Source organism: Grampus griseus (assembly GCF_964374135.1).
Source record: "Grampus griseus genome assembly, chromosome: 4".
Lineage (NCBI taxonomy): Eukaryota > Metazoa > Chordata > Mammalia > Artiodactyla > Delphinidae > Grampus > Grampus griseus.
Window position 1 is genome coordinate 71,330,489 of NC_138997.1, and position 27,828 is coordinate 71,358,316.

At 43.3% G+C, this 27,828-nt stretch overlaps 1 protein-coding gene across 3 annotated transcripts in view; it reads left to right on the top strand.

The window, feature by feature from the left end:
• The window catches only part of LNX1 (ligand of numb-protein X 1), a gene marked incomplete at its 5' end in the record, with an annotated part of 200,104 nt that overhangs the window by 74,860 nt on the left and 97,416 nt on the right, over window positions 1–27,828 (top strand). For 2 of the 3 annotated variants that reach the window (XM_082653049.1, XM_082653050.1), the window contains one exon: window positions 20,337–20,428. In XM_082653049.1, coding sequence (XP_082509175.1) covers window positions 20,337–20,428 — 92 coding nt within the window. Of the gene's footprint in view, window positions 1–4,673; window positions 5,167–20,336; window positions 20,429–27,828 lie in introns of those variants that run through there. The other variant, XM_082653048.1, reaches the window with a different exon arrangement.

Here is a 27,828-nt window from a genome sequence, read left to right on the forward strand (position 1 = left end):
GACTCATGCAACTATTCAAGAGATGCTTTAGAGTCATGTCTTGACCTTTCAATAGAAGGAAAATGTGAAATTGTCAGTGCAGCATGCCAGATGACGTGTTTATAGCACCTTTCCAAAGTGGAGTACATGGATTATTCTGACTACATCAGATAACCATTTTCTATAAAGGCAGTGTGCATTTAAAGGAACCTTAGTGGGACAATAGCCACCAGGGACCCCATTGTTCTGATAGGTCATCTCATACAAATTTTTTTCTACTTCCAGATAGGCTATATCCCAAAGGCTGTTCTTTTGTGTGTGCGCTTTTTTATCATCCAGTTTTATTGAGATATAATTGACATACAGTTCTGTATAAAGTATACAGCATTATAATTTGACATACATACGTCATGAAATGATTACCACAGTAAGTTTAGTGAACATTCATCATCTCATATAGATATAAAATAAAGGAAAAAATTGTTTTCCTTGTGATGAGAATTCTTAGGATTTACTCTCTTTAATATATAACGTATGGCAGTGTCGACTTTATTAATCACGTTGTACATTACATCCCTAGTGCTTATTTATCCTATAACTGGAAATTGGTATCTTTTGACCACCTTGACCCACCCCCCTTCCCCCGACTCTGGTAACCATAAATCTGATCTCTTTTTCTCTGAGTTTGTTCGTTTGTTGAAGTATGATTGACCTACAGCACCATGTTAGTTCCTGGTACACTGCATAGTGACTTGATATTTCTAGACATTACAAGATGTTCACCACGATAATCTAGTTATTATATGTCACCATATGAAGATCCTACACGTTATTATTGACTGTATTATTTCACCCCCTGACTCCTTCATTTTGTAGCTGGAAGTTTATACCTCTTCATCTCCCTCCTGACGCCTGTTCTTAAGGATATTAAGTCTTCAGTCTATTGAATTTTCCAGCACAGGCGACAGTGCACCTATGACCTCTAACGACCCTTCTGGCCGAGGACGGTGCTGATTCACGTTTGCTATGAAATGTATCTTTGTTGACAAGCCGCAAACGTTTAGAATTTGAAAGTTAGGTAGGAAAAGTTCTGGACAGATTTCAGGCAAGATAAACCAGTGGGAAAGGAAGCAGGGATTAAGGACAAACAGAAATGGAGATTTTGCTATTTTCCCTGGTACTTCCTGGCGTGCCATTGGTGGACTACACATCTCTGTAAAAGTCCCCTCGGGTGTCTCTTCCACCCCCACATAAGAGGAGAAGGAGGAAAAAATGGTTCCTGAGTCACAAGAGCGTTGTATCAAGGCAGAATAAGAGTTCCACCCCAAACCACACACCCAAGGAGGCAATCTACTTCCTGCTCTTTTTCACTCCAAACTGCAAAAAAGCCACCCTGCGGCTCTCGTGCCTTACCCCAGCCAAGATCAGGGTGCTGACAGCTGACACATTGACTGATGCGGATGGATAGGCCCTCTCGCTCACTTTTAGGGGAGAAAAGAGTTTTACCTTTTAAGCCTTAATGATTTTTGATAATTTCCTCTCAGTTCATCAGCAAGGCACATATATGTCTCAAAACATGATACATCATCCACGCTTATAAGATGTAAACTGGAAATAAGAAACGTCAGGTAAATTATACGAATCATATTTTTTTAAAGTCTACCTAGTTCTTTCTTTAGAGCCCAAACTGTTTGTCAGCCAGTGCTCTTTTAATCTGTGTCTATTCATATAGGCTTTATTTAGTCTAAAGCGAAGTTGAAAAATATATACAGCAGTGTTTACATTAATATTATGTGAAGAATCTGGTTTTCTCATAGGGCCGATTGCTAGGGACTTCAAATTGGTCTCAGATAAAAAAGAAAGCAAACAAAAACAAATTAGCGTTGGAGCTAAAACCTGCCGTTTTTGCTCGCCCCAATTCACTCATCCTGTGTCAGGCATTTTAACACTCAGTAAAGTCAAAGAATCTTTTTATTCAGAGATGTTGGGAAAACCCATCTGCGATGTGGCCTAAAGAGATTTTTCACCTTCTAATTTCCTGGGGCTCTTTTATTTAGTGAGTTACATTTTGGGATTCTCACTGGTCATAATCAAAAAAAGATGCTGGGAGAAAAGTGGCAAAATGGTAAAGAGCAGTAAGGAGTCAGGAGCCCTTGCTGGTTTGTTTCTTTTTTTGTGCAACTGACAAGTTACTTACCTACTGCACCTCAGTTTCCTCATCTGTTAAATTAAAAACAAAACAAAATCCCTGGGGATTTGTAAGGATTAAATAACATAATATATATAAGGCCCCAGCATAGTGCTTGGCACATGGTGCCTGGCATACTCAAAAAGCTGTTATAAAGAAAAAAAAAAGATTTTGCCAAAAGCCAACCACCCCAAAATAAAACACCTCCACTTTATTAGAACAGATACATAGAACGCTATTTCTGAAAGGGATTTCATAGTATCTAGTCTGATGGTTTGCCTTTTTTTTTTTTTTTAACTTAAGCCACGGTGCTTTGAACCAAATATTATGAGGAATCTAACGTGTGAAATAAAAGTGGAGCTGGGTCTGGGTGGAGTGGAAAAGTGGACACAGCCCACCATCCCCCTTCCCTTCCCTGGAAGACCCTGAGGCAACTGACACCCCTTCCAGAGCAGAGTGAAAACCAAAACTCTGGTCCAACTCCACCTTTTCACCAACAAGGGAATGGCCTAGAAATGTGACGTTGTTTTTCCACCTGTCCAACCAGAGCTATCACCTGCATTCCTAGCAGTCTCCAGTACTGCACAACAAGAAAGAACACGTGGGAGTATGTGACCCAACTCTTCCAGGTCTAAATATCTAGAGCTTTAGTTCAAAATATGTGAACATCTTTTCCTATAGCAGATGATAACCTTTGGGTGGCCATTTCCATTTTCATGTTTATTTTTCAACCGTTTTTCATGCCACTTAAAGCATTTCCTGTGTGGTTCCAGTACCTTCTATCAGCCTTGACGACAAAGAGCAGCTGTGTAGGTTTCCATGAAATTTGACTAGAAACAACTTCACCCCCTCCTGCACCCTCTACCTTAGCTGCCTGTGGTCTCTTTTGATGCTAAATAAAATGCTATGATTTCTAAAGGTTTCACATTCAGGGAACCTCTTGACCAGAGCGTTCTTCAAGCCATATTACTGCAGTACAGAAATGTAAACACGAAGCTGACTCAGTGAAAGGTTGAAGTCAATGTATTTTCTTTTTGAGATAAGGCTATGTTTGTACAAACAACCTCGGACTTTATTTGAAAAGAAAAAAAAAAAACTGCAAGGCAGTTAATGACTGCTGTGCTGTTTCCAAACGTGGCTAGTTTCCTGTTAGGTTATTCATGTGTCCTTATGTTCCTGTGGAAAGCTTAAAGTTATTTTATTCACTTTCAGAAAAGAAGAAAGTTGAGTTGGGGGCTGGGGTATTGCAGGATTCTTTGTTGTCATGAGCGTTGACCTCTGTTTGCACTGCTTACCCAGGCTTCTCATTACTGTGTTCATGTCCACCTCCTCCGGACTGGGGACTCCATGAGGGCAGGCATGTCCTTTAAAGCTCTCTTGAAAGTCTCCCCCATAGGCAACTCATTACCTAGCTCAAGGTTGGCGCTCAAAAAATGTTTTTTGAAAACAGAGATGTTTATGATTATCATTGTTATTCATCTCACATTACTGCAGCTCATTAATAAAAATGACTGAAGGCCAAAAAATATGTTTATTGACTGATCAGGAGACTTCCTAGATGTTAATCAGGCATGTTGAAAACTCCATTTTAAACTCTGATACTAAAGGAAAATACATAGTGTGATAGTATTCTGCTAGTTTGAAAAAATATATATATAATTGAATGAAAGACAACTATGAGAACAAAGCAAAAAGACCCCTTAGAGGAACTATAGCTTTCAGTTTCCAGGCCAACTGAGCTAGACTGGAGACAGAAGGACTTCAGTAACAAATACATGTAAGAATAGTTCATATTTATTGGACACTTACTATATTCCAGGCATAATTCTAAGACCTTTATGCCTCATATCTCATTTAATCCTCACAACAACCCTCTGAGGTAGTCTGTCCCCACTTTACAGACATGGAAACAGAGGCTTAAATCATTGGCGCACAGTGGTGGTGGGATTGGCCCAGGCAGTATGGCTCCAGAACCCACTTTACCACTACATGACTGAGTAAATGAAACGCATACAGAAGAAAGCAATGCTTTCGTCATCGTAAAAATACGACTGCCCAAAGAGCTCTCATTTCTTCTCAGATGATTTAGCTGAAGACTCTGAGGTCCTATATTTTCTGAGTTTTGGAGAACGGTAAGGAAGACAGATACGAGAAAGCCATCAGCCTTAACTGGTTTTCTTCTTGTCCTGCTCTGACAGAGAGTTTTATAAATCACTGGGCTATTTTGTTAACAAATTACATTTCATAGGGTGTATTTCTGGGCATTTCCCAGATCTTACCCCAATAATTTTCACGACACCAACATGAGGACATTAAAGGGAAATATTATTCCTGCTGGGATAGGTGGTTAAACTGAGGTGTAAGGAGGCAAGGCTGCTGGCCCCAGGTCATGTCGGTCACCTGAGTGGGCACTCAGCCCTGGCCTTCTGAGTCACGGCCCAGCTCTGTCCCCTGGCAGCACTGCCTCCCATCTATAACCAAGATAAGCAGTCTTGTTCTCTTTTAGGTTTGTGGATGGCTCCTAGAAGATCTTGATTCTCTCCGGAGGATACATCGTTTTCCTGGGTCGGTTTCCTGTCACACTGCCCTGCCCCCTCCCAGTCAACCATGAACCAGCTGGACCCTGCTGAGGACCCAGATGCCATCCCTGCCCCCCGGTGTGTGGTGTGCGGCCAAGCCCACGCTCCTGAGGAAAACCACTTCTACACCTACACGGAAGAAGTGGACGATGACCTCATTTGCCACATCTGCCTGCAAGCTCTGCTGGACCCTCTGGACACTCCCTGCGGACACACCTACTGCACACCCTGCCTCACCAACTTCCTGGTGGAAAAGGACTTCTGTCCTGTGGATCGCAAGCCTGTGATCCTGCAGCACTGCAAGAAATCGAGCATCCTGGTCAACAAGCTCCTCAACAAGCTGCTGGTGACCTGCCCGTTCACAGAGCACTGCGCGCAGGTCCTGCAGCGCTGCGATCTTGACCATCACTTTCAAATGAGGTAGGGAGGGGCTTCTCCTTGGCCAATCCAGTGAAGTCCCGCCCTCAGGGCGGCCACTGGAAGGGTGGGGTGTTCCAGGGCCCGGCTGCTTCCCGAGATGCTTGTTTCTCTGCCTTCTGCTTTGCAACCAATGCAAGGAGTCATTCAAAATAAGAAAGGTCTTAGGTATTAATGGCTGTGGTTCAGGGTGAGGAAACAGTATGCGGTAGAGTTGTGGGGTGTGAGTTGCGCGTGTGTGTTTATAGGACTGGGTTTTTTTGTTAAAATATACATCACATAAAATTTACCATTTTCAGTATACAGTTCAGTGGCATTAAGTATATTCATATAGTTGTGCATCCACCACTACCATCCATCCATCTCCAGAACTTTTTTTATCCTCTAGAACGAAAACTTCATACCCATTAAAACAAACAAACAAACAAACAAAAAAACTCCCATTCCCTCCTCTCCAGCCGCTAGCGATCGCCATTCTACAATAGTTTCTGTCTCCGTGAATTTGACTGCTCTAGGAACCTCATATAAGAAGCATCATTCAACGCCTGTACTTTTGTGATTGGCTTAGTTCATTTGTGTCCATTTGAAATGTGAAAGATACTGGAAAATCTGATGGGCAGCTTTCTCTGAGGCTCCTGATCCCCAAAAAGATTTCCTGGAGGGCATTGCTTACCTTTTCTGTTGTTGTTAAATTTATTTATATTATTTATTTATTTATTTATTGGCTGTGCTGGGTCTTCATTGCTGCGTGTGGGCTTTCTCTAGTTGTGGTGAGCAGGGGCTACTCTTTTTTTTTATTTTTCTTTTATTTATTTTTTTATTCAGCAGGTTCTTATTAGTCATCCATTTTATACACATCAGGGTATACATGTCAATCCCAATCTCCCAATTCATCTCACCACCACTACCACCACCCCCGCTGCTTTTCCCCCCTTGGTTTCCATACATTTGTTCTCTACATCTGTGTCTCAATTTCTGCCCTGCAAACGGGTTCATCTGTACCATTTTCCTAGATTCCACATATATGCATTAATATGCGATATTTGTTTTTCTCTTTCTGACTTACTTCACTCTGTATGACAGTCTCTAGATTCATCCACGTCTCTGCAAATGACCCAATCTCGTTCCTTTTTGTGGCTGAGTGATATTCCATTGTATATATGTACCACCTCTTCTTTATCCGTTCATCTGTCGATGGGCATTTAGGTTGCTTCCATGACCTGGCTATTGTAAATAGTGCTGCAATTAACACTGGGGTGCATGTGTCTTTTTGAATTATGGTTTTCTCTGGGTATATGCCCAGTAGTGGGATTGCTGGGTCATATGGTAATTCTATTTTTAGTTTTTTAAGGAACCTCCATACTGTTCTCCATAGTGGCTGTATCAATTTACATTCCCACCAACAGTGCAAGAGGGTTCCCTTTTCTCCACACGCTCTCTAGCATTTGTTGTTTGTAGATTTTTCTGATGATGCCCATTCTAACTGGTGTGAGGTGATACCTCATGTAGCTTTGATTTGCATTTCCTTAATAATTAGTGATGTTGAACAGCTTTTCATGTGCTTCTTGGCCTTCTGTATGTCTTCTTTGGAGAAATGTCTATTTAGGTCTTCTGCCCATTTTTGGATTGGGTGGTTTGTTTTTTTAATATTGAGCTGCATGAGCTGTTTATATATTTTGGAGATTAATCCTATGTCCATTGATTCATTTGCAAATATTTTCTCCCATTCTGAGGGTTGTCTTTTGGTCTTGTTTATGGTTTCCTTTGCTGTGCAAAAGCTTTGAAGTTTCATTAGGTCCCATTTGTTTATTTTTGTTCTTATTTCCATTACTCTAGGAGGTGGGTCAAAAAAGATCTTGCTGTGATTTATGTCATAGAGTGTTCTTCCTATGTTTTCCTCTAAGAGTTTTATAGTATCTGGTCTTACATTTATGTCTTTAATCCATTTTGAGTTTATTTTTGTGTATGGTGTTAGGGAGTGTTCTAATTTCAGTCTTTTACAAGTAACTGTCCAGTTTTCCCAGCACCACTTATTGAAGAGGCTGTCTTTTCTCCATTGTATATCCTTGCCTCCTTTGTCATAGATTAGTTGACCATATGTGTGTGGGTTTATCTCTAGGCTTTCCATCCTGTTCCATTGATCTATATTTCTGTTTTTGTGCCGGTACCATATTGTCTTGATTACTCTGGCTTTGTAGTATAGTCTGAAGTCAGGGAGTCTGATTCCTCCAGCTCCGTTTTCTTCCCTCAATACTGCTTTGGCTGTTCGGGGTCTTTTGTGTCTCCATACAAATTTAAAGATTTTTTGTTCTAGTTCTGTAAAAAATGCCTTTGGTTATTTGATAGGGATTGCATTGAATCTGTAGATTGCTTTGGGTAGTATAGTCATTTTCACAATATTGATTCTTCCAATCCAAGAACATACTATATCTCTCCATCTGTTGGTATCATCTTTAATTTCTTTCAACAGTGTCTTATAGTTTTCTGCATATAGGTCTTTTGTCTCCCTAGGTAGGTTTATTCCTAGGTATTTTATTCTTTTTGTTGCAGTGGTAAATGGGAGTGTTTTCTTAATTTCTCTTTCAGAATTTTCGTCATTAGTGTATAGGAATGCAAGAGATTTCTGTGCATTAAGTTTGTATCCTGCAACTTTAGCAAATTCATTGATTAACTCTAGTAGTTTTCTGGTGGCATCTTTAGGATTCTCTATGTATAGTATCATGTCATTTGCAAACAGTGACAGTTTTACTTCTTCTTTTCCAATGTGTATTCCTTTTATTTCTTTTTCTTCTCTGATTGCTGTGGCTAGGACTTCCAAAACTATGTTGAATAATAGTGGCGAGAGTGGACATCCTTGTCTTGTTCCTGATCTTAGAGGAAATGCTTTCAAGTTTTCACCATTGAGAATGATGTTTGCTGTGGGTTTGTCGTATATGGCCTTTATTATGTTGAGGTAGGGTCCCTCTATGCCCACTTTCTGGAGAGTTTTTATCAGAAATGGGTGTTGAATTTTGTCAAAAGTTTTTCTGCATCTATTGAGTTGAACATATGGTTTTTATTTTTCAATTTGTTACTGTGGTGTATCACATTGATTGATTTGCGTATATTGAAGAATCCTTGCATCCCTGGGATAAATCCCACTTGATCATTGTGTATGATCATTTTAATGCGTTGTTGGATTCTGTTTGCTAGTATTTTGTTGAGGATTTTTGCATCTATAGTATCAGTGATTTTGGTCTGTAATTTTCTTTTTTTGTAGTACCTTTGTCTGGTTTTGGTACCTCATAGAATTAGTTTGGGAGTGTTCCTTCCTCTGCAATCTTTTGGAAGAGTTTGAGAAGGATGGGTGTTAGCTCTCCTCTAAACGTTTGATGGACTTCACCTGTGAAGCTATCTGGTCCTGGACTTTTGTTTGTTGGAAGATTTTTAATCACACTTTCAATTTCATTACTTGTGTTTGGTCTGTTCATATTTTCTATTTCTTCTTGGTTCAGTCTTGGAAAGTTATACCCTTCGAAGAATTTGCCCATTTCTTCCAGGTTGTTCATTTTATAGGCATAGAGTTGCTTCTAGTAGTCTCTTAGGATGCTTTGTATTTCTACTGTGTCTGTTGAAACTTCTCCTTTTTCATTTCTAATTTTATTGATTTGAGTCCTCTCCCTCTTTTTCTTGATGAGTCTGGCTAATGGTTTATCTTCTCAAAGAACCAGCTTTTACTTTTATTGACTTTGCTATTGTTTTCTTTGTTTCTATTTCATTTATTTCTGCTCTGATCTTTATGATTTCTTTCCTTCTGCTAACTTTAGGTTTTGTTTGTTCTTCTTTCTCTAGTTCCTTTAAGTGTAAGGTTAGATTGTTTATTTGAGATTTTTCTTGTTTCTTGAGGTAGGATTGTGTAGCTGTAAACTTCCCTCTTAGAACTGCTTTTGCTGTATCCCATAGGTTTTGGATTGTCATCTTTTCATTATCATTTGTCTCTAGGTATTTTTTTATTTCCTCTTTGATTTCTTCAGTGATCTCTTGGTTATTTAGTAACATTGTTTAGCCTCCATGTGTTTGTGTTTTTTACGTTTTTTTTCCCTGTAATTGATTTCTAATCTCATAGCGTTGTGGTCAGAAAAGATACTTGACATGATTTCAATTTTCTTAAGTTTACCGAGGCTTGACTTGTGACCCAAGATGTGATCTATCCTCGAGAATGTTCTGTGCACACTTGAGAAGAAAGTATAATCTGCTGTTTTTGGATGGAATGTCCTATAAATATCAATTAAATCTATCTGGTCTATTGTGTCATTTAAAGCTTGTCTTTCCTTATTAATTTTCTGTTTGGATGATCTGTCCATTGGTGTAAGTGAGCTGTGAAAGTCCCCCAGTAGTATTGTGTTACTGTCGATTTCCTCTTTTATAGCTGTTAGCAGTTGCCTTATGTATTGAGGTGCTCCTATGTTGGGTGCATATATATTTATAATTGCTATATCTCCTTCTTGGGTTGATCCCTTGATCATTATGTAGTGTCTTTCTTTGTCTCTTGTAACATTCTTTATTTTAAAGTCTATTTTATCTGATATGAGTATTGCTACTCCAGCTTTCTTTTGATTACCATTTGCATGGAATATCTTTTTCCATCCCCTCACTTTCAGTCTGAATGTGTCCCTAGGTCTGAAGTGCGTCTCTTGTAGACAGCATATATATGGGTCTTGTTTTTGTATCCATTCAGCGAGCCTCTGTCGTTTGTTTGGAGCATTTAATCCATTCACATTTAAGGTAAGTATCGATATATATGTTCCTATTACTCTTTTCTTAATTGTTTTGGGTTTGTTTCTGTAGGTCCTTTTCTTCTCTTGTGTTTCCCACTTAGAGAAGTTCCTTTAGCATTTGTTGTACAGCTGGTTTGGTGGTGCTGAATTCTCTTAGCTTTTGCTTGTCTGCAAAGCTTTTGATTTCTCCATCGAATCTGAATGAGATCCTTGCCGGGTAGAGTAATCTTGATTGTACGTTCTTCCCTTTCATCTCTTTAAGTATATCATGCCACTCCCTTCTGGCTTGTAGAGTTTCTGCTGAGAAATCAGCTGTTAACGTTATGGGAGTTCCCTTGTATGTTGTCATTTTTCCCTTGCTGCTTTCAATAATTTTTCTTTGTCTTTAATTTTTGCCAGTTTGATTACTATGTGTCTCGGTGTGTTTCTCCTTGGGTTTCTCCTGTATGGGACTCTCTGCACTTCCTGGACTTGTGTGGCTATTTCCTTTGCCATGTTAGGGAACTTTTCAAGTATAATCTCTTCAAATATTTTCTCGGGTCCTTTCTCTGTCTCTTCTCCTTCTGGGACTCCTATAATGCAAATATTGTTGTGTTTAATGCTGTCCCAGAGGTCTTTTAGGCTGTCTTCATTTCTGTTCATTCTTTTTTCTTTATTCTGTGCCACAGCAGTGAATTCCACCATTCTGTCTTCCAGGTCACTTATCTGTTCTTCTGCCTCAGTTCTTCTGCTATTGATTACTTCTAGTGTATTTTTCATTTCAGTTTTTGTGTTGTTCATCTCTGTTTGTTTGTTCTTTAATTCTTCTAGATCTTTGTTAAACATTTCTTGCATCTTCTCAATCTTTGCCGCCATTTTTTTCCCAAAGTCCTGGATCATCTTCACTATCATTATTCTGAATTCTTTTTCTGGAAGGTTTCCTATCTCCACTTCATTTAGTTTTTTTTCTGGGGTTTTATCTTGTTCCTTCATCTGGTACATACCCCTCTGCCTTTTCATCTTGTCTATCTTTCTGTGAATGTGGTTTTTGTTCCACAGGCTGCAGGATTGTAGTTCTTCTTCCTTCTGCTGTCTGCCCTGAGTGGAGGCACTCTTCGTTACGGTGCGCGGGCTTCTTATTTTAGTGACTTCTCTTGCTTTGGAACACGGGCTGTAGGCATGTGGACTTCAGTAGTTGTGGCACGTGGGTCAGTAGTTGTGGCTCGTGGGCTCTAGACCCCAGTCTCAATAGTTGTGGTGCATGGGCATAGTTGCTCCATGGTATGTGGGATGCTCCTGGACCAGGGCTCAAACCCATGGCCCCTGCATTGGCAGGTGGATTCTTAACCACTGCACCACCAGGTAAGTCTGCTTATCTTTTTTTTTTTTTTTTTTTTTTGCAGTACGCGGGCCTCTCACCGTTGTGGCCTCTCCCGTTACGGAGCACAGGCTCCGGACGCACAGGCTCAGCAACCATGGCTCATGGGCCTAGCCACTCCACGGCACGTGGGATCTTCCCGGACCGGGGCACGAACCCACGTCCCCTGCATTGGCAGGCAGACTCTCAACCACTGCGCCCCCAGGGAAGCCCTGCTTATCTTTTTATGTAAGGAAAAAATGTCTCCCACTTTGGCCCATGATTATTAGAATTTTCTCTGTATGAGAATTGGCAACATCCAACTGTCCTTTGAGGAGATGTGAGGTATTTTCAACTAAGTTTTTAAAAGGAGAAATTTAGAAACCTTTTGTCCTTCAAGCGATTTGTTCTGCAAATTTTTCAGCCAAGGTACATACACTGGTGGTAGAACACTGGTCTGACCGCTCCTGCTGGTGGCCAACATCACCCACTCCACCTGTCCGCCTCTTACTTCGTCCACTCACATTGTCATGGTCCTGAATGTTCCTCGTGTGGACGGCCCAGGGGCACCCCTGTGTCTTGGGTATAGGAGTTACTCTCTTAGAGCGTTTAAGGTGCTTAATAAAGCGTGAACAATAATACCACAGTTATTTTGTAAGAGGAAATTTGGAAGCTGGTATTTATCTTGGTTCCTGTTGTAACAAGGGCAAGAGGCAGGTGCAGGTGTTTTTTTTAAAGGTCACATTCCTTAAGTCATGAATCTGAGTGTGTCTTTGGGCACACACAGAATCTCTAACATGGAAGTTTGCATCCAAAGCAATGGCCTGGGTGTAATGCTTCACACATGTTTTCCGTATAATTACGTCAGTGCATTCACTCTTCTCCCCTAAGATGTTGCACCACATGCATCTATCTCAGGTTTCTAGGCTGCCTCTGACCCTCTGTGATTGTTGGTGTGTAAACTAGGATGTGGCTCTTCTCTGATTGCCCGGAAGGAAGTGTGGCCAGAGGAGAAGGGGTAAGGGAGTCGATGTGTGACTTTTGCTGCAAGTTTTACCCAGGTAGGAGAGGCATTGTCTGGAGGGGGAGTTGGTCTGGGGTCAGAGGTTAGATGCAGACAGATGCTGATGGGGGACCAGAGCCAAGACTGAGGTCACGCTGGGTAGGGGAAGTGAGGAGATGAGGAAGAGAAAGGCTCTGGTAGACCTCCCTCCCACCTTCCTGTGTTCCCGATGTTTGCCGTCTATATATTTGTTTTGGGAGGTGTATTCGTTTCCTATTGCTGTTTTAACAAACGATCACAAACTTAGTAGCTTAAAACAGTGCAAGTGTGTTATCTTCCAGTTCCGAGGATTCAAAGTCCAACACGGGTCTCACTAACATCAAGGTGTTGGGAGGTTAGTTCCTTTTGGCTCTAGAGGAGAATCCCTTTCCTTACGGCCTCCAGCTTCCAGAGGCCACCTGCGTTCCTTGGCCTGTGGCCTCTTTCTCCATCTTCAAAGCCAACAGCGTAAAATCTCTCTCTCTCTTCTCCCACCTTTCCCTTCTTTTTCTCTGTCTCTCTCCTCTCCTTCCATCACCACATCTCTTTCTATGACTCTAATCCTCCTGCCTTTCTTGTATAAGGACACTGGGATCCAGTCAGTGAATCCACCTGGATAATTCAGGCTCCTTTCCTCATCTCAAGATTTAACTTAGGGCTTCCCTGGTGGCTCAGTGGTTGAGAACCCGCCTGCCGATGCAGGGGACGTGGATTCGTGCCCTGGTCTGGGAAGATCCCACGTGCCGCGGAGCGGCTGGACCCGTGAGCCATGGCCGCTGAGCCTGCACGTCCGGAGCCTGTGCTCCGCGGCGGGAGAGGCCACAGCAGTGAGAGGCCCGTGTACCGCTAAAAAAAAAAAAAAAAAGATTTAACTTAGTCACATCTGCAAATCCCTTTTGCCATGTGAGGTAACATATTCACATGTTCTGAGGATGAGTAGGTGGACATCTTTTGGGGGGGATGGTGGTCATTATTCTGCCCACTGCTGGAGTTTTGCAGGGGGGAAGGGTAGAGAGGAGAGAGACAAGGAAAGAAATAGGAGCACTCTCTGGAGAGAAAGTGGAAACACAGCAGTCCTTCCTCAGCCCCTGATCAAGAACTGATTTGGGGCCAAGAATATCCCTAAAAATTGGGATAAGATAGCACCTGGATCTGGGAGCAAGGCCGGAGCAGAAGTGGTGCAGGGGAAGGGCTGGGAAGAGGCGGGAGGCGGGGTGTGCTCTGGGGTGCAGAAGAGAGATGACACAAGTTCACCTCAGCTGCCCAGAGTGGGAATTTTGTTCCCCTGCCCACGCAGGCCGTGTGACCCACACACCTCAAGGAAGCCTGGGGAAAAGACCTGCTGAACACTCAGCTGATAACGAGATGCACATGTGAAAGACAACAGTGAGGAAAGAACCCAAAGCTAGTTGAAATCATCTCTCTGAGCTGCGGCCTCAGAGTCCTTCACAGGCCCCCTCAGCACCCTCGACGATGAGGAAACTCTCATGGGGGAGGTGTTGGGCCCCATGCTTGCTGTGAGTCTCTCCACACTTGGGCTTCCTAAGTAGGTTGAAACCAACATTTCCAAAAATATGTTATATTTGGGCTTCCCTGGTGACGCAGTGGTTGAGAGTCCGCCTGCCGATGCAGGGGACGCGGGTTCGTGCCCCGGTCCGGGAAGATCCCACGTGCCGCGGAGCGGCTGGGCCCGTGAGCCATGGCCGCTGAGCCTGCGCATCCGGAGCCTGTGCTCCGCAACGGGAGAGGCCACACACACCAGTGAGAGGGCCATGTACTGCAAATATATATATGTTATATTTGTTAGTCATCAAATGCTTAATATACACTTCCTTCCCTCAGGCTTCCTGAGCATTAGCCAGGATTCAGAATTTGGAACTAATCCAGAGCCTGACTCTAGAGCCCTCTTGGGCCTTGGGCCTGTGACTGAGCGGGTAGACTACCTCTTCCTCCCTCTTGGGCCTTGGGCCTGTGACTGGGCAGGTAGACTACCTCTTCCTCCCCTTAGAAGAGAGGTTAGATTAAGTAGTTACTTAATACAAAAGTAATTAAGTAGTTACTTAGTTACCTCTGGAGTCCCTTAAACTAGGAAAACTCAGAGGTTACCGGAAGGCAAGCGTTTGCCTTACGTTCCTGTATGACGCCTCCAGGCTGGTGGCTGCTTGTGTGTGAGTGTGGTCATATGTTTGTACTAGAAGACAGATTTATTTATCACTTTTGCATTCTTGGTTTCAGTATTTAAAATGTAATGAGTTAAAAAAAATATTCTTTCGGACTTCCCTGGTGGTCCGGTGGTTAAGATTCTGGGCTTCCACTGAAGGGGACATGGGTTTGATCCCCGATCAGAGAATTAAGGTCCCGCATGCAATGTGATGCAGCTAAAAAAAAAAAAAAAAAAAAATTCTTTGGCTGTTGGCGCTTTGATGAATATAAACTAGGCAGGCTGAGAATCGACCTAGAATGGAGAACTTCACTGTAATTCTGGCTGAGAACCACTGGGAGACCGATGTGGACCCACACACGCCCTCCCAGGGGGTCCTAGAGAGCTAACGGTTCAGGGCTTCATGAGAAACTCCACATGTAGGTTTCTCCACCTGTACAATGGGTATTTATGTCAGTTGGCTCCTTGGATACTAAGCTCTTGCAGAAATGAATCACATTTAGAATGTTTCCATTGTCCCTTTAGAAAAGAACATGTGTTCGAGAACTGTTTTCCCAAGATCTCTGTTCATGGCCTGTCCATAGGATCATGCTAATGAGAACAGTAGACTTGAGCCAGGGATGCTGGCTGTTTTTCTGCAGAATTCGTGGCATTTGTAAACATTGTTATCCTACTACTTCAGACCCTGGGTTGAATGTAAATCCTGAAGTCAAACGTTTAGGACCAACTGTGAGTGTGCATGCCTAGTTGGACCAGCAATGACATGGACAACTATCTCTGACTTCCAACTAGAGGGTTCTTCTGTGGAAGTAGATCTGAGCGTGTGAGCTAATGTTTGGAATTTTCTGGATAATTCTGTTGACTTCTGCCCTCTTAGATGCTAGCAGACTCCTGTCACATGGGTCTACTCTAAAGAATGCCCACGAGGGCGATGGGCTTGTTGAGTCAAATGGCAGCCTCCCCAACCAAGGGACGTTGGCAGTGGACGTGGTGAGGGCACAGTAGAGGGTCAATTCAGTGCATCTCTCTTGACCCAGACCAGCAGTGAGAGGGCACGTGGAGGCGAAGCTTTTCCTTCCTTGATCCTGAGTGGGAGTTATCTTAGCCTCAAGGCTACAACTTTATGCAATATCATCATCTGCATATATAATATTTATCAAGGATCCACAACAGGCCAGGCCCAGAATGAAAGAAAAATCTATATAAGCCATGATTTCTGCCTCTGAGCAAATGACCTTTGAAAGGTAAAAGAGAGAATTTGAAAACACATACACATTGAATTTTTTCATGGGACAAGTCACGTTGCTCTTGAGTTTCTGTCTCATGGAAGATAATAAAAATGGGAGATAGTGAAGTTGACCCTCCTTCAGCATTTACTGGCACGAATAAAGAGCTCATTGTTCAGTGTTTTGAAAACATCCCTGAATGAAAACGTGATGGCATTAGCACACCTGACTGAAGGTTCTCTAGGGTTATTTTCTTGATTAACTTTAAGCCCAATGTCCTGGAACTTTCTTCCCCAAAGGCCTACCCTGGAACCTCTCCTGACCTTTTCTTCTATCAGGGGCCCTTTTCTGGAGTGTGTTCCATAAACACAGGCTCAGCTAGCTGCCTACAGGGCAGGGAAGATTTTACTGCCAGAGTGAAGGTCTGGGGAGTATTACCCTACGGAAAGGTGGGCAGGTGACAAGTCATGTTGGCCATTTCAGCCTGGGTCAACATCTCCACCCTAACTGTGTTTGACATACATCCTTCATGTGACTTTCTAACCGTGAACTCAATTTTCTCCTGGCCCTACCTGGCTGAGGTCTGCTCTTTTAGCTCTGCTGGGCACAAAAGAGATGGGGCAATGCCTTTGCGTTACTTTCTGAGAGAACCATTGAGTGCCCATCAGATTATGCTCCAAGCAATTCTTTAAAGAAACCACAGGCTCTTGGGCACTTATTTCCAGAAATCTTCCTTACCTTTTTCCTTTCTTCCTGGACATTTTATTATCCATCCATATACATGCTCAATCTCTGCCATCACTCTCATAAAGTATGAAGTCCTTTTTTGCTAATTTGCCTCTGATCAAGAAAGATTAGTCCAAAAAATGGTCTCTTTAACTGAGTTGAATTCTCTTTCATTCAACAAATATTTATTGAGCATCTACTGCATTCTAGGCACTGTGGTGAGGATACAATAGAGAACAGGACCAGTAGAACTCCTGCCCTAAACGAATTCCCTGTCCAGTGAAGAGAAAAGAGACAGGAAAACAGGAGGTGATTGGTGATGGGTGATGTCTGAGCTGACATTTCAGGATAAACAGGACTCAGGCAGGCAGAGCCTGGGTGCATTGATTAGGGTTAGGACTGTTTACCAGCAAGGAAGCTACACAGAAATCCATGAGCATTTGAAGGTAGGATTTTATTTGCAAAAGATTGTATTAGGTAGGATTACATCTGATGGCAGGTAATAAAAAATTCAGGTTATATTGTTCTAACTATGTAAAAGTTTTCTTGTTCTCATTTAACACAAAGTCAGGGGCTAGGAAGCCCACAACTAGTATGATGTTGCCATGATGCCATCAGGAATCCAGGCTCCTGATTTTCGATTAGCATTCATCCTCAAGTTTGTCACCTCATGGCCGCAAGATGGCTGTTCAAAATCCGTCATCACATCCAAGTTCCATGCGGAAAGAACCAGGCAGGAAGGGCAAAATGCAATGTACAAACTGAGACTCCCTCCTTTAAAGAGCTTTCTGGGATGCCTAACCCAGTCATTTCTTCTTATACCTCATTGGCTAGTATCATGTTACATGGCTGCCTATCTATAGGAGAGGTGAAGTGCATCACCACCACGAACAAAACCTGGGTGCTGTTCAAAGGAAGAAGAGCAGGGCTTCCCTGGTGGCGCAGTGGTTGAGAGTCCGCCTGCTGATACAGGGGACGCGGGTTCGTGCCCTGGTCTGGGAGGATCCCACATGCCGCGGAGCGGCTGGGCCCATGAGCCATGGCCGTTGGGCCTGCGCGTCCGGAGCCTGTGCTCCGCAACGGGAGGGGCCACGGCAGTGAGAGGCCTGCATACCGCAAAAAAAAAAAAAAAAAAAAAAAAAGGAAGAAGAGGAAATTAGATATTGGATAAGAGACCAGCAGTTTCTGCAAGAGCGACAGAAGCAACAACAAAAAACAATACCTTCATTTTTATATTGCATCACATATCCATTAATGCATCTTATCCTATGCAAATACAAGGAGGTGAAAGGCAGACATCCTTCTTTTTTCACAAAGACTTGGAGAAGCAATCTGACCTTACCAAGGTTATCAGAAATACAATCCAGTACACTCTGAAGCCCACAGTATGTGTTATATATGATATTGTTTATGAGTTATGCTCTATACAGTAGATCTTGGACATTCAAGAAGAGTATGTCCCAGGACTCTGAAACTCTATATTCAGGAAAAGACTGTAACATGCCACATCCCTAATAGAGCAGGAGGAAAGAAAGGTCAGGACCAGAATAGCAAAGCCTCTTGAAAGTAGATGCTGAGCTAGCTGCCAGCTAGGCTTATCCACTATTACTAGTGGCTGTTAATAACAGCATTTATAACAATAGCTAACACTCATTGAGTCCTTTGTTCTTACAGGCATTATTTCATTCCACCTTCGTAACAACACTGTGAGTTAAGCATACTATCATTGTCTTTCCTCTACAGAGGAGGATATGGAAGTTCAGAGAGGTTAAGCAACATGCCCAGTGTCACACAGCTCATTTGTGGCAGAGCTAAGGTTCAGATTCAAGCCTGTTTGACTACAGCATCTAAATTCCAAACCTAATTTCCTTTTTACGGCTCTTCACTGGATCTGACTCACTCTTGCATACCAGACAAAGAGAATGGAATTCAAATTAGGACCTCAAAAAATTATAAATTAATAGATGCCATGCTTTCTCAAGATTGCTTATCTCAGATCTAAAGTGTCGGAGTTAAATCTGTACATTCTCAGGGTCTACCGTAATTAACTCTTTCAGCCCTGCCTTGGGTGAATGCAGATCTCTGATGCCAAATTCCCTCTGACTACACTGTTTATTGCACTTGGTCTCATCCCGGAGATTTTTGTCTGGTCTTCTTCCTGTGAAGTGGAGTTTGCTGTAATTGCTTGGTCGTCATTAATGTAACTATCCCTTTGAGCCATTTCTTTTTTTTTTTAATCTTTATTGGACTATAACTGCTTTACAATGGTGCATTACTTTCTGCTTTATAACAAAGTGACTCAGTTATACATATATATATGTTCCCATATCTCTTCCCTCTTGCGTCTCCCTCCCTCCCACCCTCCCTATCCCACCCCTCTAGGTGGTCACAAAGCACTGAGCTGATCTCCCTGTGCTATGCGGCTGCTTCCCATTAGCTACCTATCTTACGTTTGGTAGTGTATATATGTCCATGCCACTGTCTCACTTTGTCACAACTTACCCTTCCCCCTCCCCATATCCTCAAGTCCATTCTCTAGTAGGTCTGTGTCTTTATGCCCGTCTTACCCCTAGGTTCTTCATGACATTTTCTTTTTTCTTAGATTCCATATATAGGTGTTAGCATATGGTATTTGTCTTTCTCTTTCTGACGTACTTCACTCTGTATGACAGACTCTAGGTCCATCCACCTCACTACAACTAACTCAGTTTCGTTTCTTCTTATGGCTGAGTAATATTCCCTTGTATATATGTGCCACATCTTCTTTATCCATTCATCCCTTTGAGCCATTTCTATTAAGGTTTAGGCCTTCAGTTAGCAAAATGGATTTTAATGTTCGTAAATATAATATGAGCTAGAAGGAGAGGAGTCTGGGGCTTCTGTGGCATTCCAGAGCTTAGGCATGCAAAGTAGCCCTAGTGTTAAGATAGACAGTACAGTCTAGAATCACAGATCTCAGTGCTGGAAGAGATGTTATGGCCCAGCCTCTACAGAACCAGGTAGGTAAGGCATTATTAGCTCCATTTCAAAGATGAGATGACTGAAGCTCAGAGCTTCAATGAAATGCCCAGAATCCGACAGCTAGTACCAGAGCCTAATTCAGTTATTCAGGGGTTATGCAGGATGAATGGAGTGACTTGTTCTTATAGATCAGGAGCCGATATACAGTTTGGACAGAACTTTGTGTCTGTCTGTCAAGGCTCTTTATTAGTCTCAGAGGGAATGACAGCGCCTATTCTGACATAGGGACAGTTTGCAGCTTAACAAGGAAACCATCACTTCTCTTGCCTCTGACAGCGTAGTCAGGACAGCAACAGGTAAAATACCTTAAATGCATATTCTAAATATACGTGTATAAGTGGAGTTGGTTCACTTTAACATTCCTGTGTCACAGTATCCAGAGATTCATATTGAGCTCAGAGCTCCAAGCTGTGTTCCAGAAATGCTGATTTCATCCAGTGTCTTCCTCCAACAAGCTGGAGGACGGCTTCTGAGTATTTGCTTATTCACACCGTGGGCTCTGAATATGCCATGTTCATGCCCTCTTCCAACACAGATTAGCTTCCCGCCCATCTGCTCCCAGCCAGTGATGTAGATGTACCAGCTGCTTCCCAAGAACCAGTCGGCATCCTGTAGGAGGGGCAGGTCCCTTTCCCTGCTGCCTGCTCTCAGCCTCAGCCCTCTCGCCAACCACGGTGGGTCCCTCCGTTCTCACTTCTCCCCATCTGAGAATCAGAGCACACAAACCTCTTATGAGCCCATGATTTAGCAGCACAGCTCCAGCTCAGGGCTCTAAGTCTGATTCTCTATGATCTACTGATTGTGGGAACATGGCAAGGGTTGTTTAAAGGGACTGGGCTGGGCTGGGCCCCTGCAGCTGACAGACAGAAGGTGGCTGGGGAAAAAGCTGCCCTCTAATCGGAAAATGAAGGCGCTTCTGTTGCTGGTCCTGCCTTGGCTCAGCCCTGCCAACTACACTGACAATGTGGGCAACCTACACTTCCTGTACTCAGAACTGTGAGTCCCCCTCTCACCGTGCCTGCCTGTGTTTGTGTATTGGGTATGGTCGGGGGTGGGACCTGAGTCCGTTTCTTGGCTGGTATGTCGGTTTAGAGGAATAAATTCCACATGCACTGGATGCACTTGGACAAAACACACTGCTGGCAGTTTAAAGCAGCGTGCTTAGCTGTCTGTGACTTAACAAAAAAACCACCATCTTATTGATGCAGTGCTTTCCCAACAAGGCGTTTTTTTCCCTGCTTCTGTGCCAACACTGCTTTCTCTTTTTTGGTACTCTGCTTTTTCTCAATAGATGTGTCTTCTCTTCCTTCCATAAATAGAACCAAAGAACAGAGGCTGCATGCACAGATGTGCAGTCTCTATCAGGCATTTCTAGTTATGAGCAGATAGCATCCTTTTTTGAGACAGTCGGTCTCCATACCTGCAAACACAAAGAGTATCAGTACAGGGGCAAGATAGCCCTATAGGTAAAAAAACCCTCTACATCCATTTTGTTTTTATTTTTGATAATTTTTATACATGGGAAAGCAGAAAGAACGCTGCAGTGAACACCCATATTCATGTCACCTAGATTTAATGATTAACATTTTGTCACTTTTGCCTCATTTGTTTTATTTTTTTTTACAGAAGTGGTTTGGAGTAGATTGCAGTCATCATAACATTTTACCTCTAAATATTTCATTATGCATCTCTAAAAAAGAAAGACATTTTCCACCATGACCTATGTCCATTTTGTAAGGGGAAATGACTCATGTCTCCAACCTTTAGAGTGATATGTTTCTGGTTCTTTTTTGTTAATAAGCTTTGAAAGAGGACTGCAGACTGATGTGAACAGCTTCTAGCAATCAGGTGAAAGGTGCTGCTGTGTGTGCCTCAGTGTTTGCAGAACTTACAAAAATGTAGTTCTCCTTACTCACTAGACTGGTAAAAATAGCAAGAGTTGGCTTATGTATAAATCAGAGTCAGTGGGCAAATGAAGAGGACTCTATAAACAGAGTCCAAAGAGCCCAGACTAGAAAAGCTTGACTGGTCAGATTTAGATAGAGACCTCCACATGTTTAGATATAACCAGTGCCTCTGTTATAGTTAGACAGACTAACCAATTTGCCCAGCACAGTAGATGCTCAATAAATGCTCCATAAGTAGAGAAAAGAATGAATGACCTGGGTCTTTGGAGGCACGTCATTCATTTTGAGGACTCTTCATTTCAGGATTTCCTGGTCCTACCTTATTGGAATGTTACCCCAGTCCACCTTGGATAAGAAGTTTCAAAGAGAAAGTACCTAGCTTAAGCCTGAATAGTGAGCATCTCCGGGGTGATGATGACATTGTGGAAGCTTTTCTAGAAAAATATACAATGGCAGAATTAATTGGGATGGTGAAAAGGCCCTTTCCTCTCTCCTGATGGATGCCCAAGGTACCTATGAAATCTAGTGCCCAAAAGCATTCCTCCCCACCCTTGTCACCGGCACCCCTCCACCTCCACCCCCAGCCCCCATCTGCTATCCTTGTTAGTTCCTGTATTAGTTTCCTAGGGCTGCTGTAACAAATTACATACACAAAACAACACAAATTTATTCTCTCACAGTTCTGGAGGCTAGAAGTTTGAAATCAAGGTGTCAATAGGGCCACACCCTGTGAAGGCGGTAGGGGAGAATCCTTCCTTGCCTCTTCCAGCTTCTGGTGGCTCCCGGCATTCCTTGGCTTGTGGCTGCATCCCTCCAGTCTCTGCCTCCGTCTTCACATGGCCTTCCACTGTGTGTGCTCTCTAATTCTACATCTTCTTCTCTTCTTATAAGGACACTTGTCACTGGAGTTAGGGCCCACCTGGATAATCCAGGATGATCTCATCTTGAGAGCCTTAGCTTAATTGCATCTGTAAGACTCTTTATCCAAGTAGGGTCACATTCACAGGTTCTGGGTGGCATATCTTTTGGGGGCCACCATCCAACCCACGACAGGTGCTAATGAGGAGCCTTTCCATTGAGTTACTTTCTGTTTTATAGCCTAATTAAAGGAAGGCTCTTCATACCGGCTTACCGTTTTCTTTTCTGCACACACATGAATCAAAGGCAACTTTTCTGTTGAATAACTGAGCGAACGCAAGCTGCCCATTCTTTCTGAAATGTGAAGCAATCCAGGAAGCGTGACGCCAGAAAAGTGCAAAGACCATGTTCCCATACTGATTTGACAGAACTTTCTTGGAAGCTTCCAGTTGCTAGGGATGCTTTATAAGAGAATCCTGTGCAGCTGTTACCTGATGCTGCTGGTGATCATGAACTAATTGGTGAATTAATGACACATTGCAGGTACTGTGGCAGGTGCTGGAAGGAATACCGGCAATAAAAAATTAGTCACACTACCCACCCTCTAGGAGCCGAGGATCTGATTGAGAAGACAACATTTATGCAGATAAGAAATATAAACAATGATCCAAGGCATAAGAAGATAAGTCTTTTAAACAGTAGGGCAGGTAACCGGTTGAGAGGAGGTGGAGATTGTGCATTTCGGTGAAATTGATCAGGGAAAGCTTGGGGAGAAGTTGGGGGTTTGAGTCCGATCTTGAAGTAATTAGGGAGGAATTAGGCAGAGTCAGAACTGGAGGGAGAAAGCAGTTTCAGGCAGGGTCAGTTGCACTGGTAAAAAGGGCTAGGAGTTGGCTAACCCTTTGGTTGGTCAGCAAAGGTTTGGAAAACAACTGAGAGCCGTGCGTGGTACCGTGGGTCTGCTCAGCATTCTCAGAGCGGGGGCCATCGGGTGATGAGGTGCTACCATAGGCCGCTGGGATCTCGAAGGTGGAGGGGACTCATTGGGAAGCGTGAGAAGCCAGGCTTCCCCCTGCCACCCTCGTCTGAGCTTTGGCATCTGGTGAGGCTGGCCCTGTGTCCCGAACTTCCAGCCGCAGAGCTCCTCCTGGATTTTCCTTTCTCTCTGACACTAAGGCTCTCTCAGGCTGAGAGTCTCAGGACTCAGGCTGAGTCCTGTTCCCTCAGGGCCCCACTGGAAAACTGGAGCTAATCCAGTAAACGGATTCAAACTTAAGAGGTGGCACCTAGAGGTCTCAAACTCAAATGCCTACAGGAACCAGGCAGGAGTTATCTGAACATGGGATTCATTCGGGTATAAGACCAGAGGAAGAGGTGAGGCCTCTGAACAACTGCTGAGAAAATACATATATATATAATGTCTGAAGGTATTTAAACCCAAAATAAAACAAAAACACCATGTCCAATCCAGCAGATCGCTTCTGCCCGGTTTGGCCTTGAGGGCCAAGAGTTTATGACCCTGGACAGCTGCTTCTTTAAACATTTCCGTGGACACCTGTTGCCATGACCCAGAGGAGAGTGAATTCCATGGAAGGAGCCTAAAACCAGAATATTTGGTGTAAAGGAGTCCCAGTCAGAGGTTAGGGGACAGGGAGTCTAGGACTACTCCCGGGGTCTACAAAAAACATGCCATAAGGATCAAGGGCAATGCTTTCTTCTACAAGCCCTCACCCTTCGGACCCCCACAAACTCTTTTTGAACTTTCTAGACCCCCAAGCAAATTTATGAAATAGACTTTGAGTCTAGTGGACCTGAGCACGGATCCAGCCTTCTCATCGTTCTGGGGCTATTTACAGCCTCACACGTGACAAGACTTACAGGTGAATGAAGTCCTTGGAACAGCGGGGGTTCTGAGGACCCCCCCCCCCCACAGAAGAACCGAGGTCCCGCTTTGTCTTTTAAAATGCAGATGTTTGGGCTCTAAATCAATTCGCTAAAACAAAAATCTTGGCAGGGGAGGGTGCATCCGTTTTCATGCTTAAGTTCCCCAGGTGATCCTTATGGAGCCCATCCTATTTTCATGCTTAACAAGCTCCCCGCGTGATTCTTATGGAGCCCATCCTATTTTCATTCTTAACAAGCTCCCCAGGTGATCCTTATGGAGCCCATCCTATTTTCATTCTTAACAAGCTCCCCAGGTGATCCTTATGGGCACTATCATTTAAGAACCTTTAGCTTCAGTTCAGATGCAGACTCACTCTGACTCCCCCCCATGGAAGATCGTCTCTGTGCGTCTCCTGTGCTGTGTATCGCCAGCAGCGTTCCTGTCCGTCTCCTCTGCCTGGTGAGTCCTTAGAAGGAGAGCTTTTTGAGAGATGTTAATTTCTGTACACCCAGCTTCTGTGCGGTATAAGCTTAAGTTGAACTAAATGAAATGGATTTGCCTCATGTCTTGGCTATTTCCTTGGCAAGCTGGCCTATCTCAGGTTTTGCAGGAAGCAGCACTGGGCATGAATAACTGAGAGGGCTGCTTCTGTGGTCAGTGATCTCCCATGGCTTTTGTAACGTTTGTTTAAATATTTTGTTTAGCAAAAATCCCAGGGAAAAACCTTAGAGTTTGGGGGGGTGGTGAGATGCATTTTATGGTCCAGCCCCTACTCTCAAGAGCCATTGACAGAAAATTGAAAGTTTTGTCATCTTTCCTTAGCCTTTCACATTTCTAGCTTCTACAGCCCCTGAAAAGATTTCTTACTTTGTGTCCTATTTTGGTAGATGCTGTGTTCATGCCCATGGTGTAAAGTTTGAGTGAGTTCCGAGTAGGCATACAGTGAGTTGGAGCCCTGTTTCTCAAAGTAGGTAACTGTCCTTTGTTTTAGAGATGAAGGTATCGATAAGGCAGCTAGGTGTGGTCGCTGGGGGATGAGAGGTCCCTGAAACTGGTGCTATTGCTGTAGCTGTGTGGCTTCTCGGAAAGCCAGGGCATGCTGGCTCTCTTTCTAGCTTACAGCCAAACATTCTTGGTTGGGAACCGGCATCACTATGAACAGTATCCATGCCCGTATCTGGAGACAAAAATTACACTCTGTCCCCTGACTCCTGTAGAAACAGTAGCTCTAAGGAGGGAAGGTTTATTCCCCCTAGAGTTTTGTGCTCGGGAAATTAAAATGAACAACTCCAGTTTTGCAACTTGAATCATTTAAGGTTGTGGAAAAATGTCTCCTGGAGAAACTGCCAGGTGCAGCAGGAGTTATGAGGCAGCCCTGTGTGTGTCGTTCCTGGGACACATGTCTCGGGTCCAAGGAGCCCAACCTCCCATAGCCTCCCTGGCAGAACTTCCTTGAAGCAACCTGTAAAACATACCTCTGACAAATTCCACTGTCTTTGTTGGGGTTCACGGGCCAAAAAGAGCCTTAAATCACACCCAGCTGGGCATTCTGGGCTTTTAAATGAGGAGATGGTTTGCCCTGGTCCGACTTCTCCATTTCCCCTTCTCTAGGTAAAGGTCATGCAACAGCACTGGCCTCCTCCCTGCTGGCTTCAGCCAGACTTGGCCATGAACTACACAGCCTGGGGAGGCATTTTTTTTTTTTTTTTTTTTTTTTTTTTGCGGTACGCGGGCCTCTCACTGTTGTGGTCTCTCCTGTTGCGGAGCACAGGCCCCGGACGCGCAGGCTCAGCGGCCATGGCTCACGGGCCCAGCCGCTCCGCGGCATGTGGGATCTTCCCGGACCGGGGCACGAGCCCGCGTCCCCTGCATCGGCAGGCGGACTCCCAACCACTGCGCCACCACGGAAGCCCGGGAGGCATCTTTTTTTAAGGGCACAAGGCATATCTAGATTGTTGCTGTTGGATTCTTTCTTGTGTGAATGAGTTGGAAGAGGGTTGAGGGAGAGGAGTGCAGTGGGATGACCTCAGCATCCTTTTCCTCCCCACTTCATTTGCACTGTGTTAACGACTCCCAACACTTTGCAAGTTTAAACCAATAGGGCGAATTCTATGGGTTTGCCAGGAAACGCTTTCCAAGTTGAGTCTCAAAGAAATTGTTTCTTTTTCATCAAAATTGAAGCGGGAAAAAAAAAACTGCTGATCTCTGGATTTTTCTCATCGTATGTTTTGAGAATCTGAAGTTGAGTTTAGATTAGGACTTAGAAGGAAGGAGAGAGAGTTTACAGAGGAAATGGAGTGAGGTGGAGAAATCCTACTCCAATGGAGAGGAGCAAAGCCAGGGCCCATCTGGGTTCAGTGACTCTCAATGTCTTTCAAAGCGTGGCAGCTCCACACATGTCTAATAGGGCATTTTTCCCTAAATCTACAACTTGTGTATTTGGAAGGAAATTGAAGCCGCATGTTCCTGATTTATTTACACTTCACTCATCAAAATGGTGCTTTGTAATGATTCTTTGTCCAAAGAGCATAGTGATCCCATTTAATGGTCTTATTTTTCTCCTTGAGAATTAGCAAGTTCTCTTTTGCCAGCAGAAACGCACCACTAGTCCCAAACCATTTGCTTTCTGGTCTAAAAGGCAAAACCCGAGGGCTTCCAGGTACCACTTCAGTGCTTGGCAAATTGTGTCCTGATTATGTCAGGTGGGTGAGAGACAGTGGGGGTTTTTTTTTTATATCAAGCCTCACTGATTGCTTTATGTTTGGTGATTTTTTAATTTTATTTTTATGATAAATCTCAGCACAAAATTAGTCTAAGGAATCCCCATGTACCCTAATACCCACCTCCAGTAATTAACAATTCATGGATATCTGTTTTCCTCTATATCCTCCTTTAAAGCACATCTCGAGCATCATACTTCATCTGCTAATACGAAACGTTTTAGTATTTACCTCTAAAGGATAAAGATTCTTGAGAAATGTAACCATAACACTAATATCACACCAGAACAACCATAATGCCTTAATATCGAATATGCAGCCAGTTCAAAATTTCCCTTTTGCCTCATAACTTTTTATAGTTTGTTTGAATCGTGAGCTAAATAAACTTTACACGTTACAGCTGGTTGCCATATCCCAAGTCCTCCTCCCTTCCCCCTCCAGACTCCGTGGAAACAAAGGTGTTCTTGAGGTAAATTCTGAGGAATATAACTTTGGAAAACTCCCGATACTGGGTTAGTAGCTGAAAAAGAAAAATACAGCAATTATTTTAATTTCCTATCAAATTGAAGGAAATGTAAGGAAGACACGGTCCAAAGCACTGAACAATCCTGTGAATTTAACCAAGATGGGTGTTTTTGATGACCTTGTCACCCAGAAGCTTTAAGAGAGGGAACTTAGGATGGGGAAATATCTTTTCCCTAAGGTGATAATCTCCCAATTTTTTTCATCACAGACCTGTATCAATAAATTTGTTCATATGCCTGTCATACGTATGATTATTTATAAATTATGCACATGTAGTACTGTAGTCATTATAAGACATATAAAAATATTGTTAAAGGATCAGGAAATTCTACATAAGAGTTCTATTACAGTCTCCCCACATTCCTCACGGGTGTCATCACTTTGGAGACCACCGTGGAGGAACAGGCTCTCCGGACTGGTTGGCATCAGAACACAACCCCTTCATTAAAGTAAACAGGAAATTTCCCACTGCCAGTCTGTGGGATTGGCCTTGGAAGGGCA